We start from the raw sequence: 16,272 nt of genomic DNA, 5'->3' as shown, positions 1-16,272 counted from the left end.
TTTCGGTTCGTTTTCGATTTGATAAAACCAAACCAATTCAATTTGAACCGAACCATTGCCACCCCGAGGCTTATCCATTCACTTTTAAGGTTTGAGCATTTATGGGTCATACCCCAAAAATCTCTCCTATCTGATGATCTAAGGACGTTTGCTTCCTTAGATTTTAAAATCTGTTCATTGGACGGTTATGATCATCCGATAAAAGCCTTTTTTATGCCATGACTTATCCCTAGTGAGGCCCATTTGATGAACCCTTGGGATTATTATGATATCATGTGGTGGGCCAATTAAGGAAATGGGAATAGTTGGGATGAGGTTAGATAATCATTTTTTGAAATGCTTTTGCTTAGGGCTGCAACTCGAGCCGGGTTTTACCCGACCCGAAAATAGCCTGGGTTGGGTTCAGGTTTCATGGGTTTCGGGTCGAGCCAGGTTGAGCATTCAAAAGCCCGCATGAATCTCGGGTCGAGCCGGGTTTGAAGGGGCCCGACCCGACCCGAGTTACATAAGTTATAGTATGTACATTTTTTTCTATTGTTAGTTAAAAGTAAAAAGTGAAAACTCACGCACCCACTGTTATTGTATGTGAGTGTAATTTCTCCTTCTATGAGTTGAGTTGATTCAAGTGTTTGATTCAGCATTGTTTGATTGTAATTACAACATTGTTTGATTACATCATTGTTTGATTCAAGTGTAATGTGAGTGTAATTACATCATTGTTTGATTCAAGTGTGATGTGAGTGTAATTTCTGCTTCTATGAGTTGAGTTGCCTTGCCAAACAAGAATTTTCCTCAAAAAATTGCATCAACATGAAAAAACCCGACCCGACCCGACCCGAGATTTATCATGGGTAGGGCCGGGTTTGGGAATCGTGGGTTTTCTGAAAAAAAACCCGACCCGAGATATTTCTCGGGTAGGGTTGGGTTCTCCAAAACCCGACCCGCCCGACCCGAGTTGCAGCCCTACTTTTGCTCTTGTTCCTTGGGATGATATATTCCATTTGGGCACTTGTCCATGTGATAACAAGGTGGGGTTTATTTTATCCTTCACATCCACCTTATTTGTAAGATAAACTATTACCAAAACAAAATTGGTGAACACGAAACAAAATAGGATAGCCAATCCCAAATACAGTTTTATCAAAGGAATTCTATATCTATTAAAAAGATCCCCATTAGGATGCAAAAGTAATAATAACATAACAATTGATATCATGAGATGAAGTTGTACTAAGATCCCATGTTTTGTCCACGCACATGACATCAACATATTATACAGGAATGGTTTGAGATCATGTTCTACTTTCCGAAAACAGATTCTCCTCCTCCCTTTATCTCCCAATGGAATCTCAATCAACCAACCCATCTTTCTCTTCTTCCCATTTGAAGCAAAAATTCTCCGGCGAATCCCAACCTTCAAATACAGGAAAATCCAATGGGTATGACTTCTAACGGCCCTCTTCTATTCCATTCAACTATATGCGGCTTTCTTTGGGTTTGGAATTGCCATTTCAAATCTATTTCTTGCTGAAAAGGCTCGCTTTCTTCTTCTTCTTCTTCTTGGGCAGCTCCGAAACGGAGAAGAATGGCTAAGAGAATTAGAGTAGAAATTAAGAGGGGAGAAAAGATGAGGCCAAGAAAGAGATGAGGAAAATAGACAAGGATCAAAGTGTAGAGAGCGACAAATATAGAGAAAAGAGGATTTGAAAGAAGAAGGGTAGAGATAGAAATGTTGTTGCTACAAATCCCACGGTTTCGATCAAAACCTTGTCGAAAACAGACCCCCATTTCGCACCAACTCCTCCTTCCATCAAGAACAGAGAGAATCAGTTCACCAATCCAAACTCAACAGAAATGCTATATTTTCCTTCAAGAACCGCAAAGGAGAATAAACCAAGAGGAGAGAGAGAGGGTTTTTGAAGAATCTGTTGCGGGTTTTGGTTTATTGGCCTCTTGGGTTCGGGTGCATAGCCAATTAGCCATAGGTAGGGAGTAGAGGAATGGAATATAAGAGCGAGAAAGTGGGTGTTGCTTATTTCGTGTAAAGACAAAAATGCCTCTCTTTTTAGTATCATTAAAAAAATGTAGAACGATGTTTGTCTAACTCATGCTACCATTCCATGAAAAACCTACCTGTTCGCTTTAGATTATTATTATTATTATGACCAAGATAAAATAAGTTTTTTTTGAATTGGGTGCCGAGTTTTCTGGGGCACTATCATTATCGCTGGAATATTTAGCTTTTGGATTCTCTCAATCTAGTCATCTATGTTTCCCAACATATTCCGGTCAAGACCCCTTTAACAACATGGCATGCCCATCTCCTTTTATAGCTTCCCCAACTCCTTTTTGTGTACAACAGCGAATGGGTCATGAGCTCCACTCATGCTGAAAGAAATATACGAGTAAAGGATGCCGGGGTGACTTGAGATTTTGTGAAATTGAGACTTTCAGAATTAGCTACTGTGCAAATTTATTTTCTCTAAGGGCTTGTTTTCGAAACCATGAAAAGAAATTCATGGAATATTTGTTTACCCAAAAATTCTTTTCCCATCTCTTATTCCAGGTAAACAAATATTCCATGAATTTTTTTTCATGGTTACCAAACATGCCCTAGGTTGATAAGCACATGGAACCCAGGGCATTTAATTTGCACATCAGCTTCTGTAGGAAGCCCCAAAGCTGGCTTATCGGATGTTGGGGACACAACTTCCAGTGGAAGCCCGTGCAGCCTCCTTTGAGCTTCGAAGAAAAGCCAGGTTTTTGGGAAGCCTATAACCCAGAAGCGAAAAGCCAGAATCTTAAAAAGCTTTGCCAAACGAAGCCTTTTAGGGTCAAGAAGCTGAATTCAATCATAACTTTCTTAGAAAGATAAAGATTAGTAATATCGAGTACTTTCTTCGACATTAGTAGACACAAATTATCCGATCTGACTATTGTTTCACTATAACCTCGATGACAAAGGCATATTTTTAATCCAGTTAGATTGTGGGTCGGCTGCTGACACCCCTGTTTCTAGAACATCTAGTGATCAAAGATCCAAAATATGTTCCATATATATTTATATATTGAAATAAGACTTTGCGATTAGACCTCCTTAAGCATAGTTTTCAACACCAAGGTTGCATGTGAGATTTTTATTAATACTAAGGTTTTTAGAGCAAGGGTCTAATATACTAACAAGAACCAAGATTTCAAATCTAAGGTTCCTTATATCATTGGGAAAAATACACTTTGACCCCCTGTGGTTTCTGACACATTCAACTTAACCCCTAAAGTTTAAAAAGTTACAAGTAGACCCCTGTGGTTTTAAAACGTGACAAGTACACCCCCTCCGTCAACTGTCCCTCAGTTTAACCTGACGGAAAGACTAAAACTAACCATAGTTAATATTTTGAAAACAGAAATACCCTCATCTACAGAGGGATTAGGGTTACGCCATTTCCCACCGCCGTCGTCGCCCCTCCGGCCACCGCCGTCGCCGTCGCCATCTCCGGCCACCGCCTTCACCTCCACCACAGACAATCGAACCCCACCCCATGGCTACATCAAACCCACATTTCAAGAAAAAAACTTCGATAAAAACAAAAAAATAAAGCCCTAAAACATTAGGGTTTTTGTGCAAATCATTATAATTATATGAATGAAGACAAATAAAACTCCTACATGGAGGGTTTATGTTGATAAATCAGCAAGGGTTTCAATCAAACCCCAATTTTTAGTTTTCAAGTATGAAAACTCTAATTTTCAGTTGGGGAATACGAGGGCATTTGGGTCTTTTCACCCACACCGTCAGCTCCGTCCAGTTAAAAAAAAACCAATGAAACCGCAGGGGGTCTACTTGTAATTTTTTAAACTTTAGGGGTTAAGTTGAATGTGTCAGAAACCACAGGGGGTCTAAGTGTATTTTTCCCTATATCATTTAGTGAAAGTCGCCATAGGGTGGACCATGGTTCTAAGTGGAGCCTGCCTAGGCATATGTTGGACTAGGTGGACTCAGCCTAGTATGAGACAAGTTTTAAAAGCCTACCCTAACATGTCACATAGAGTTGATGTAACATTTGGTATCAAAGCATCAACCGCGTCCCATGTTCGAGTTAAGGGAAAAAATTCTGATTGTATTGATATGTTGGAGTCCGTACATATATAGAACTTGTTAATATTATTCCTCCTTATGAAGAAGATTATTAAATCTTACTGAAAGCTTCTCTATTTGTAAATTGAATAAAAAAGGAATGAGAAGAGAAAAAAAGTTGAAGTTCAAGAGGTAGCCATAAATTCTAGTGACTTGGCATTGCTAGTCTCTTGACTAGTTATTTACTTTGACTATGCATGTGGTAGAGATAGATTAATGTCTGGCAGCAAGGGCTCACAAAATATTTTGAGGACCCAAACTGTTGTTATTATTATTATTATTACTACTACTATTACTACTATTAGGAACAACTTCTAGCTTGGTTGATCCTACACCTAAGCAGCTGCTAATTGGGGCGGTCCACGTGTCACAAACTACTGGTCAAAACCGAAACTAAAATTCAATGTAGGTGGTCAAGCAAGATCATAAAGCTATCTTTATCACCATCATAGCTATTACTATCATTATTATAAAGATAATGACCAACATATGATCCATGAATATTAAAGAGGTTTCATCAGTGTAGTTAAGATGAGACAATGTTGCTGTTGAATGTATTTAAGAAACATAAACATAATACTGACATATGTTTGTACATGCAAACCAGCTTCTAATCCTACTATTTTATTATATAGAGTAGTCGTTCACGTGCATTAGATAACGGCGAAAGGACACTCTAAAAGCATTTATTAATAATGTTGCGGAGATGGAAAGAGATGAGAAACAAGCACTTTTCCTGTGGTTAGGGTGCAATTTGGGTGAGGTCAGATTGATCTTTCACTAAAACTTGAATTAAAATCAACCAAAATCCAACCCGATTTTATAGTAAAAGCTCAAAACAAATTCCAAAAATTCGACCCGAGTTGCACCCGTACCCGTGGTTTCCAAACTCCTTTTAAGTTACTTTTAGTATAGTTGATTGGGGGAGAAGGTTCTTTCTTCTTATCAATATTAAAATGGCACTTTTGGTCTACCACTAAACCCACTTTTGGCACATGCACCACCACACTGCCTAGAAATTTAAAAGAAAATCAACATTGTTGAGAGAGAGAGAGTGTGTGTGTGTGTCTTATTTTAGGGGGTGGTATGAGAAGCTTGATTTGTGCTAACCCGCATGAATTTAGCATGAACCACTCCAATCCTTCATCTAATGGCTCCTGGACGGAATAAAAGAGATTCCATTTGAACATTTCTAGCCATCGTTCATTAGAACTTGATTGTGGATTATCAATTTTTAAGCCGTTGATGTGGATTGCTTGTGTGAATGATGTTTTGGTGATCAATCATGTGATCTACATATTTGGGCCTACGAAATGAAGGGCCTAGATCAACCCAATACCATGTGAGTGCACCTGGGCTAAGCTGCCTGCTCGTGGGATTCTCGTTCAATGAGTTTTATGTGCTCAATTATTAATAAATAATACAATCTTCATGCAAATGACCTTATAAAATCCCAGCCCTGGATTGCTCAAACGCGTAGACAGAGTTAGTTAATGGGCAGAGCAGTGGGAAGTGCTGAAATGGAGAAGCACTTTACCCATCTCCCTTCTCTCTTCTCTCTTCTCTCTTCTCTCTTCTATACAACGTGCCGTGGTTGGTGGTTGAGAGTGACCCCACACCTGTCGGCCAATAAAGCGACGTTCCGAGAAAACCACGATCCAAAAGCTATCCCTACCGTTTCCATTAAAAATGACAAACGTTACTCTTTTGAGTCTTTTCCATTGCCCGCCAATAATATTATGAGAGCTGTTTCTGTTTGGAACAAACAACATGACACAGTTGTGTCCTCATTATCATCACGGACTTGAATTCCGGTATATATACATACATATAATATTGGGCAGGAATTTGCTAGGGACCATTTGCGGAAGGCATTTCAAGGTTGGGCTGTTGCATGTGACAAAATCTATCTGCTGAAAAGTCAAGTCAGCAGATCTGAGGTGGATGGATGGTCCCCAGCAAATCCCATTTGGAACAGCGATGGTCCCCAGCAAATCGCATTTGGAAAAATGTCTAATCCATGATAAATCAACGATCAAAACTAGTTCAACGGTTGAGATGATGGTCCGATGGAGATATCTGCAACTTAAAACCAAGAAAAAAAAGGTCCTGGGCCCCACCACATGTGAGGAGAACAAAGATATGGGTGCTTAACCTCGCCCTGGTTCCGTTCACCATAGAATCTACTACTATGTAGCTACATAAAAAAGGAATTTCTTTTCTTTTTATGTCAGATTTACACTATTACTCTTTTACCATTAACCTCTTTGCTGATATCTAACATCTATCTGTATGAGAAATTATTTGAGGGTAAAATCATAATCTACATACAAAATGTACCGACTCGGGTACCTGTCTATGACAATTACAAAAAAAAACTACCAAGAAGAGGTAAAGACATATGATAATAACGAAAGAATTACTTTATATTACTTGCAAAATATTGACGGATTCCAGGCACCTCAAGAGGAACAACAATTATGGAAACCTCTATCGATTGGAGGGCTAGGATCAGCCTATATTGATTGGAGGGCTAGGATCAACCTATGAAAATGATTTTACGGGTACAACCGATTGATGTTGTGTTCCATCACATGGAGGGTTTGGATTTACATATAACCCGCTATAGATCGGAGGGGTCGGATCAACCTATGAAAATTATTTTTGGGGCACAACCTATGTAGGCAGTGGCCCATCTAATGGACGGTTTGGATCATCCTATGGTACGGGCCATACCATACATTTTAATAAAGTGAGGAGTGCGATCATCAAAAGACGGTGAGTAGTGCCATTATAAAATATGGTAGTGAGGACATTAGCACTGTATATAATTTGAAACCATCGTTGTTACTTGGATGTTCCCACGCGGGTTGGGTTCAACCCGAATTGGAAATCGGGTCGGGTTGGGTTGGGCTGTAGGGCAACCCGAAGGACCCGAATTTGGGTTCCATCTGAAGAAGTTATGTATATGTGTTTTTCTTTTTCAACACTGAAATATTCTCCACAGTCCACAATGGACGGTTTGGATAATCCTATGGTGCGGGCCATACCGTACTTTAATAAAGTGAGAAGTGTGATCATCAAAATATAGTAGTGCGGATAACATTTCCCTTTGTTAATTGTTAGTCCCTGTTTGGTTTGGATTTTGAGAACCGATTGTGAGTTAAAAACTGATTATTGGTGACTCACTATTGGTTCTCAAAATCCAAAACAACCCGGCTTGAGTTGAGGTGGTCAACAATTGGTACCATATCAAATCGGGTCAACCCGACCCGACCCAGCCCGAATTGAACATCAAGTTCGGTGGGGTTGAGGAAATTGCAAATCGAGCTGGGTCGGGTTGACCCCAGTCGGGTTGAAAATTGGGAACTACTTTTCCTTATTCACTATGTGCGGGTCAAATTACGGAAAGTTTGATATTACGAATGCAGGAAACCTATAAAAACATTGACAAATTCTGGACACCTTATGAGGAACAACAATTATGGAAACCTCTATAAATTGGAGCGCTAGGATCAGCCTATGACCATCCGATTTAAGAGGAACAACATATTATGGAAACCTCTATAGATTTGAGGGCTAGGATCAGCATTTGGAAATGATTTTACGGGCACAACCTATTAATGTTGTGTTCCATCATATGGACGGTTTGGATCGACCTATGATGTGGTCCGTACAGTTCTTTGTCGGCCCGTGCATCGCACATGCGTTTTTTACTGGTTATTATTGATAGGGAGCATCAACGTACCTGACTTTTAAAAACATCAGAAAAAAAAAAAAAGAATTGAAAAGGACACCGATTTTTCAATATCTAAGTTATCCTTTTCCACTTTTGGGGGACAAAGTACGGCCACAAATAATAACCCTAGCTTAAGCTGCTCCGGCGCCGGCACGTATTCTTTCTATCTCGGCCGATGTATCTCATTATTGGCTCATTACAGAAATAAAGTATATTCTTATTCTCATACTGTAGCATGTAAACTGTGAAAATTTTACATATGCAGGTAATTGAAATTCGTCTCATATGCACTGGTAAAGGCGGAGGATTAATGTGTCAGTTATACCAAGTGCATATTATAGATTTGTAGTAAATATGTTTATATAAGATAATTATATTAATTGTATTTGTTTTAAGAGGAAAAGGATTGTGAGCTTGAGCGTTGGCTCCTTATGGTGCGCTTGAGCTCTCAAACCAATGAGGCCCACATTGTTAGGATGATCCAAAGCATTTACTAGAAAGGGCCTTACATAGATAGGGCGTGTACAAAAAATCAGCTCCATAGGATCATCCTCACCTATCCATTTGTGGAGGTCAAAATGGACAGACCACAAATCTACCCATTTTTGCCCTCCACTTTTGGAGGGGTTAGGATGATTCAATGGAGCTGATTTTTGGTACACACCTTATCTATGATAGGGCCTTGCGAATGAATGGTTTGGATCCTCACAGAAATTGTGGGACCCATGTGATTGGTGCACTCAAGCGCACCATTTGATGTTAGAGCTCAAGCGCACGAACATATTCCTCTTGTTTTAAATAAATTGACTAATGTGATATTTGAAAGTATAGTTGGACTTCTATTAATTAATGCCCTGTCAATTTATTATCTCTTATATCGTATTGCTCAAACTAAGAACCAGCATTGTAGCTATAATTATAATTTATATATTGTTAGGAATAATCTAGTGATATCCGATACAAGAGGGCAGAGCATTTTCTTAGGAAATATTGTTCAAAGTACATACAAAAGAACAATAATGCTTTCCAAAGTCCATAATGAATGCAAGTACAGAGTGTGTCTAGGCACATAGGAAACATTCTTTAGTCTTCAATAGTCTCTATTTTGAGCTGCCGGTGATCAAAATTTGGTATTCTGTTAACTGCCCTCCTGAAAGGTAGGAGGGTGCTTCGCTTTATATAGAGTTCCTGCTTGAGAAATCAACCTTAGATTTCTCCTATTGTATTCCGCCCATCAATTAAATAGTTCAACATAACATAAAGAATAAGGAATACCTGAGGTGGGCCATGACTTGTGTGACAAGAGACGGAATACCTGAGGTGGGCCGTGACTTGTATGACAACAGACTCCCCTCCCCTCCAACTACTTCCTACTGTTTGCAGTCTTAACCTTGTTTAGGTTGGCAAGCTCTTGGATCAGCTTCTTCTCCTCACCGCTCAGCTTCTTTGGAATTTCAACCTGGACACGTACCAACTGATCTCCCCTTGCCCTACGCTTCTCAAGAGAAGGTACGCCTTTCTTCGCCATCACCAATGTTGTGTTAGGCTGTGTCCCAGCTGGGATCTTCAAATCTACTATGCCATCCACTGTCAGGACTTTGATAGTTACCCCCAAGATCGCATCTATGTATGATACCTTGCCGGTATAGAGGATGTTGGTCCCGTCACGTTTGAGAACAGGATCGGAGAGAACATCGGTGAAAACATAAAGGTCTCCAGGCTCGCCACCTCTTCTACCGGCATTCCCTTCCGATCGGACCCTCAGCCGGCTACCAGAGTCCACACCAGCCGGAACTTTCAAACTAATCTTTTTCGACCTTCTTGCACGCCCATCCCCTCTACATGTGTTGCAAGGTGTGGATGATTCACCAGTTCCCCCACAAGTCGGGCAAGTCATTACCTGTTGGAAGACGCCCAATGGGGTCCTTGCTGATGAGACAACCTGGCCTTGCCCCCCACAAGTCCTACATTTGGTTGGCTGGGTACCAGGTTTGGCACCCGACCCCTTGCAGGTGCCACAACTTTCGAGCCGGGTTATCTCGATCTCTTTCTCTACGCCAAACACTGCTTCCTTGAAATTCAAGACGAGATTGTAACTCTCGTCATCACCCGGTATTGGCCTGCTCCTAGCAGCAGCTCTGCTACCACCCATACCTCCCATCCCACCCATGCCTTCAAATAATGACTCAAAGAGATCAAAAGGACTGCTGAAATCTTCCTGCAAGAGAGAAGATCTCTTCGGTGAATTATATCTCATAGTATTACTAAAAGTTGAACAGAAAATGCTTTTTGAGAAACAACACTTTCTCCCAGACTATGAACTTACCCCCATGCCCATACCGGCGCCTTTCAGCCCAGCCTCTCCATACTTATCATATAAAGGTCGTTTCTCATCATCCGACAACACCTTCACCATATTATCCATCAGCAGCGGCACAAGTAAAAATGCTCAGTGTGTTACTACGACAAATGCTACTTCAAAAGCATGGACCAAGTAGATGTAGGTTACTAGATTGTAAAATTGTCCTACCTCATAAGCATTGCTAATCTCCTTAAACTTCTTTTCCGCTCCAGCTTCTCTAAAAAAATGATGAGAAGAGAAACAGAATTGAGTCCTCAACTTTCCATAAATAACTGAGAATTATACAAAGTTCAACAGTAACACAAGAAAACCTGAATGATAGGATTATACAAGTGGTAAACTATATAGCAAGACAACTTAGTAACAATTTAAATTCTTGAATGATAAAAGGAATGACACAATTATTTATAAATAAAATAAAATAAAAGATTTCGACCAAAGGGTATGCTTTAGTCTCCGTCCATGATTATGCAGATGCAAACAGATCCAAATGCAGGTGCAAACAGACACAAATGCAGGTGCAAGCCTGCACACAATAGCTGATGTATGCCAAACACACAGTTGATAATTAATGAAAAACTTTGTAAAATATATTACAAGGATAGTACTTGCTCAATAGTCGATACTTGATCTTGACACAAACACATAGTTGATAATTAATGAAAAACTATGTAAAATATATTACAAGGATAGTAGTTGCTCAATAGTCAATACTTGATCTTGTCTTAGAGACACGCTCTAGAAAGGATATCAACCAACTCAGTCATTTCATTCAAAAAATGCCTGAAGGAACTCGCATCAATACTTCCACTTTAACTAAGGGCTCGACAACTATATGGGTGGCAATTAGAGACAAAACCCTCCACAAAATGCTTACCAGATTAACTAACTATTGAAGATTTGTTGCCCATAAGATGGGTGCAAGCCTCAGAGCTTAGTAGAAACCTTTCAACACTTGGTGATGCAGATAGTAGGCCAATAAGAGGCATATTTGCCCAATAGGACTTTTAGATATTTATTTCCATGTTATTTTAGTTTCCAGGATTTTATTTTCCATGTTATTTAGAATTAGGAAGTTTAGACTTTTAGGAATTCTTATTTTAGTAGGTTTCTATCTTTTAGGTTGTTAATTGCCTATTTATGGGCCTCTTTACAGGTTTATTGTTGACTTTGAATGATTAATGGAATAAAGATTGATTCTCCCCTCTACTGTTTTCTTCTTCTCCTCCTCTTCTCATATTCTTCTCTTCTCCCTAATTTCGTCTCTTCTTCTCTTCTTATTCTTCTTCTATTCTTCTTCTTCTTCCCCTATTCTTCGTCTATTCTTCTCCTTCTATTCTTCTTCCTCTTCTATCCCCTTTCGTCTATTTCTCTCCCCTTTCTTCTATTTCCCTTCACGGTGCTGCATCAATTGGTCCACTCCTCTCTCACTAAAAAAAACCTACAAATACTAGCAAGTCCAAATCTTCCAATAGAGCTTCCATCAAAGTTGAGCAAATGAGCATCCTACACATTACTGCCTCCTTTCAGCTTCTTTGCATGTATAAAGTAGCCCAAAACTCCAGTCTTAGTAGAGACATTCGATAACAAAACTCTATTTCTAGCACTAACTTCCAAATGGGTACCATTTCATTGTAGAAGTCCTGCTATTTCCTTCATTCCTAAGCATAAGATCCCATAGAATTTGCCTCATTCCAAAATGGCCAAGTATTTAATTCTCTTCTTTTTTGAAAGATAGTATTCTCATTCTCTTAGTAAGTCATTTATCTGTTAGGCTTTGTTATGGATAGAAAATCCACTCCCATCACCCCCCACAACTTCTGGCCATGAATAGAGCATTCCTTATTTGTTTTCTCACCAACCATTTAATGGCCACAAGTTGGAGGATTAGAATCGTCCGATGGGAGTGGAATTTGATGCATGCCCCACCCATTGCAAGGCCTAACAAATAAATGCTTTGGATCAATATACAAGTACGCCCCACTTGTACTTTTGCCTGCAGAAACCCCGAGCAAAAGATTTTAAAAATTGGTCAAAAGTATAGAGGCAAGTCGTAAGCACATATCTAGATAGAACTTCAGGATACAGCAGACTTACCATTCTGCAATTGCAACCTCATTTCCACTCATTGTATGGCATTGGAGACACCACTTCACTCGCTGATCCTTCCTAATGATGCAGAACGAAGGAAATGCTCTAAGGATGACATGCATAAAGTTTTTTCAGATGCCTTTTCATCAGGAAATGAGGTTTAGCAATCGTCAACCAACATAAGAAGAAACAAAATGCAATGATATGAGATGCAGCAGAATAATAAAGATCAGCAGAGCCAGCAGAAGAAAAACATTAAATGAATAAGACAGATTCAGCCATGAGGTGCTCTTCTCTCTTGAAAAAGGGGCAGCAAAATTGCCTGTGCAAAATTGCCCAAATGCTCCCATTTATAATTGTAGAATACTGGACCACTGTGAGAACAAGAAGAACAAAAAACCAGCAAGTAAAATAAGCAAGTTGGAGTCCCAACTTCGAATACAATACTCAACTTGGCAAAAAATCCTACTCTAAAGGAAGCATAAAGATGAAGATATTTGTTGGTTCTTTCAACAAAATGTGTTCCTTCAAAAAACAAATTCCACTCATTGATTTGCACAGAATATACCACCATTTGTTTAAAAAAAATTGCTCAGAATGGTCTAGAAATGAGAAAATGCAATAGTTGCAATTTGAAATTCATTCTTCGGTACATATCAGATTTCTGTTAACCTCTAGGCAGTGCTGGTGGAAGTAAAGGAGCAAAGTTTTATATTGAATTAAAAATAATTGGTCATCATAAATAACTCTCAAGGGTCAAACAGACGGTTTACAACTTTTGGACTCATTTTGAAGGGTTTCACCTTCCTTGGTTCTGATAATGGATAATAGAGTTACTGGTTTTTTTTCCTTTTGAAGAGGTAAAGTTACTGGATTTTTACCAATAAGCTAGTGGAATAACATCAAAAACAACATCAACAACAAATAATGAATCTATGTAAAGGAATACCTTGGAACTCATAAGGGATTTACTTGCCTATGTATCATTCCATTCAATCTTTTAGGTCACTACTTCACCTCGATGGAACTGCCACGATGTCCCACGTTTAAAGTACCATTTGTAGAAATAAGAACCCCATTCCTTACATGATTTCTTATTCATAAAGATAGATATAGAAATCTATGGGGCTTTAATTTCTGAATTACCTATTCATTATTCAATTAGGACATAAATATAATTTGAAATTACGTTCTAGTAAAGTGCGGGAGGATTACCAAATTAGTCGATTCAAATTGGAATTTTCAATTCATCCATAGCGGCTTAGTCAAAACAAGAATTTTGACTGAAACATATATCCATTCATCACACGATTGTGTGGAAGATTTTGCTAGAAAGAAATGCTCGAATTTTTTAGGATAAGTGTGTCTCCTCCTACCTCCTAGCTTGGAAGATCAAATACAATGTGGCTACATGGGCTAGTAGTCAAGATTTTTTGGGTTACTCTATTGAGTGCATTATTAGGAATTGGAAGATGATCTCGTCAAGCCCCGCTGCTAAGAAGAAGACATTAGCTTTGTGGAAACTTTGTGGAAACCTCCTTCCCCCAATAATCTTAAACTCAATGTTGATGGTTGCTCCCTTGTGAACCCCGGCAAAGCATGAATTAGGGGTGTGTTCAGATATTGTGATGGTGTCATCAATCTTGTGCTTTCAGGTCCTGTTGGATCAACATAGTCCACGGAGGCAGAGGTTCGGGCTATCCACCTTGGCATGAGCCTATTTAGGGAGTAGATGGAAGGTAAAATAGAGGAGAAAGGTGATTCGTCTGATGTTATTTCTTGGGTTCAAGGTAAGAGTGTAGGTCCTTGGAGATTAGCTAGGTTTTGGGATGAAATTGCTGCAACGTACGATAATAGATTTATTTATTTTGCCCATATTCCTAGAAGTGCCAATTCTCTCTTTTAATATAGTTGTCTTTTGCTCAAGAGAAAAAAAAAACTCAGAAATTAAAGCCAAAGAAAAAGTGAACAGCAACAGCAGCAGCAGAAATAACAATTACTGGTGCGATCATCTAACAACAGCAACATCCTGTACTAGAAGTCTATCTCCAACAATTTTCCCGTTGCAAAAATTAATCCAGTTCATTAAAGTTTTGCCAAGACTAGACATTTGGGACACCCCATACATACGCATTCGCACACAACACAAAGAAAAGATATGCGGCCAACAATGAAAAAAGAAGCAGTGACTCAATACATACGGCAGTCACACACAACACAGGCAAAGGATATGCGACCTACAATAAATGCTATAGTACCGACGATCACTATAATAAAGTATTGTCAGACAATAAATGCTATAGTACCGACGATCACTATAATAAATTATTGTAAGACAATAAATGCTATAGTACCGATGGTCGCTATAACAAATTATTGTCAGACAATGAATGCACTGACATTAGCATAAAAGATTGTGAACCATCCAGTAAAAGCACCAAATTGCCATACATCTTTTGAATAAAATCAGGACATTTTTTACTTTATAGTTATGCAAGTGACAAAAGCATTTAGAGAAAACAAATTCACGGGGTTTCGTTTCAAAAAAAATAACTAGTGCACTGAATCATGTCAAAAAACTCAGACCGTGAAATCGGCAGATAATACCACTAGCTGTGGCACACGTACCTGTTTCAAATTGGGCAACCAAAAAGAAACCACGGGAAAGATTATGGTGATGATGACATGGTCAGAAACCATTGGAAGTAAAGACCCCAAGTACATCATTCAAAATATATCCTAATTGTTTTATTATAATTAATATTTGCTCTCCTTATATATTATAAATTATAATACATAAATACACATCTTCAGAGTTACCATTCAAAAATCAAAACACACACAGACAACCCTAAATCTCAAGAGGTCAATCACTCATCCCCCACATTTTGTGAGACAAGGGTGAGAGTTATAACATCCCCAAGAGAGCTGCAAAATATCGACCTCAGGAGATGAAATTTTTTTATCCCTCACCTTATTATAAGCAAAGGTAAAAGTATTCCTAATTATTCCTAGCTTTTTGTATCTTTTAATGATTTTCACTAAACTGAAACATTCAAAAAAAAAAAAGATTTTCAATAAACTGAATGCATACCAACTCAAGTTGAATATGGCTAGAGCCTAAATTGTCTCTTTTGGAATCAAAGGTGGCTCTCGCAATGATGATGGCATTTCGTTTAAATATTTCCACGAATAATGCACTAGGACAACAGATTTGAGTAGATGATGACCTCCAACAAAAACCAGTATAGACTAGTAACAAATGGAGAATCAAGAAATAAAGCAAAACCAATTTGAATTAGAGGCATAACTACAAAAAAGATGATAAGTTTAGAACATAACAAACTAAACATGGAATGGGAGACATATTTTCCTAAAATACGAAGTAAAATGATTTACCATTTTAAGATCAAGACCAGATGTCAAGTCAATGTTTTGATAAGCTGTAAAGGTAAGGAGATACCAGAACGAGGCGTAACTTCTTTCTTTCGTTTTTTATCAGATTGGAATGGAATGATGAATCTAATGACTTTACATTGAAGTGGTAAAATTCTATCAGTTCCAAGACCATTAGCAAAAGATGGACAAAAGGAGACATTGACCTGAGCATTACGAGTTTTGCACAAAAAAATATATCAAGCTAAATAAGTTAATAGCATAATAAAAAAACTGACTCCTATTCCACAGCAATAAATAAACATCTGTCACCATATATGATATATCAAGAGGAATGCTTGAGTAGGTTGCTACCACATCGTAATACAATGTGGCGCACCTGTTATAGCATAGTGGGGCCCACCTTTTATTGATCTGATCCATCCATTTGATAGGCCTCACTTTGGATCTCATATGACCCAAGAACCATGCCAGCCATCCAATCCTAATATTCAATAACGTGTAATTTTATTTTGTTGAACATGGACAGTTAGAAACTACCATGGTTCT

At 38.7% G+C, this 16,272-nt stretch overlaps 1 protein-coding gene across 2 annotated transcripts in view; it reads right to left on the bottom strand.

The window, feature by feature from the left end:
* Positions 1-8,825: 8,825 nt before the first annotated feature.
* LOC143854694 (chaperone protein dnaJ A7A, chloroplastic-like) overlaps positions 8,826-16,272 on the bottom strand; it is a 44,087-nt gene continuing 36,640 nt past the window's right edge. The window contains exons 6-9 of one of the 2 annotated variants that reach the window (XR_013237571.1): positions 10,405-10,453; positions 10,201-10,281; positions 9,150-10,092; positions 8,826-9,062 (exon numbers count right to left, since the gene is read on the bottom strand). Coding sequence is in view for 1 of the 2 variants with exons in the window: in XM_077364787.1 (XP_077220902.1) it covers positions 9,238-10,092; positions 10,201-10,281; positions 10,405-10,453 (985 nt within the window). In the remaining variant the exon portion in view is untranslated. Of the gene's footprint in view, positions 10,093-10,200; positions 10,282-10,404; positions 10,454-16,272 lie in introns of both variants that reach the window. The other variant, XM_077364787.1, reaches the window with a different exon arrangement.

The sequence above is a fragment of the Tasmannia lanceolata genome, unplaced genomic scaffold, assembly GCF_043159265.1.
Source record: "Tasmannia lanceolata isolate RefF3 unplaced genomic scaffold, GAP_Taslan_0.1 ptg000020l, whole genome shotgun sequence".
NCBI classification, from domain to species: Eukaryota; Viridiplantae; Streptophyta; class Magnoliopsida; order Canellales; family Winteraceae; genus Tasmannia; species Tasmannia lanceolata.
The sequence above is the reverse complement of the archived record's forward strand: the minus strand, read 5'-3'. Positions and strand labels throughout refer to the sequence as shown.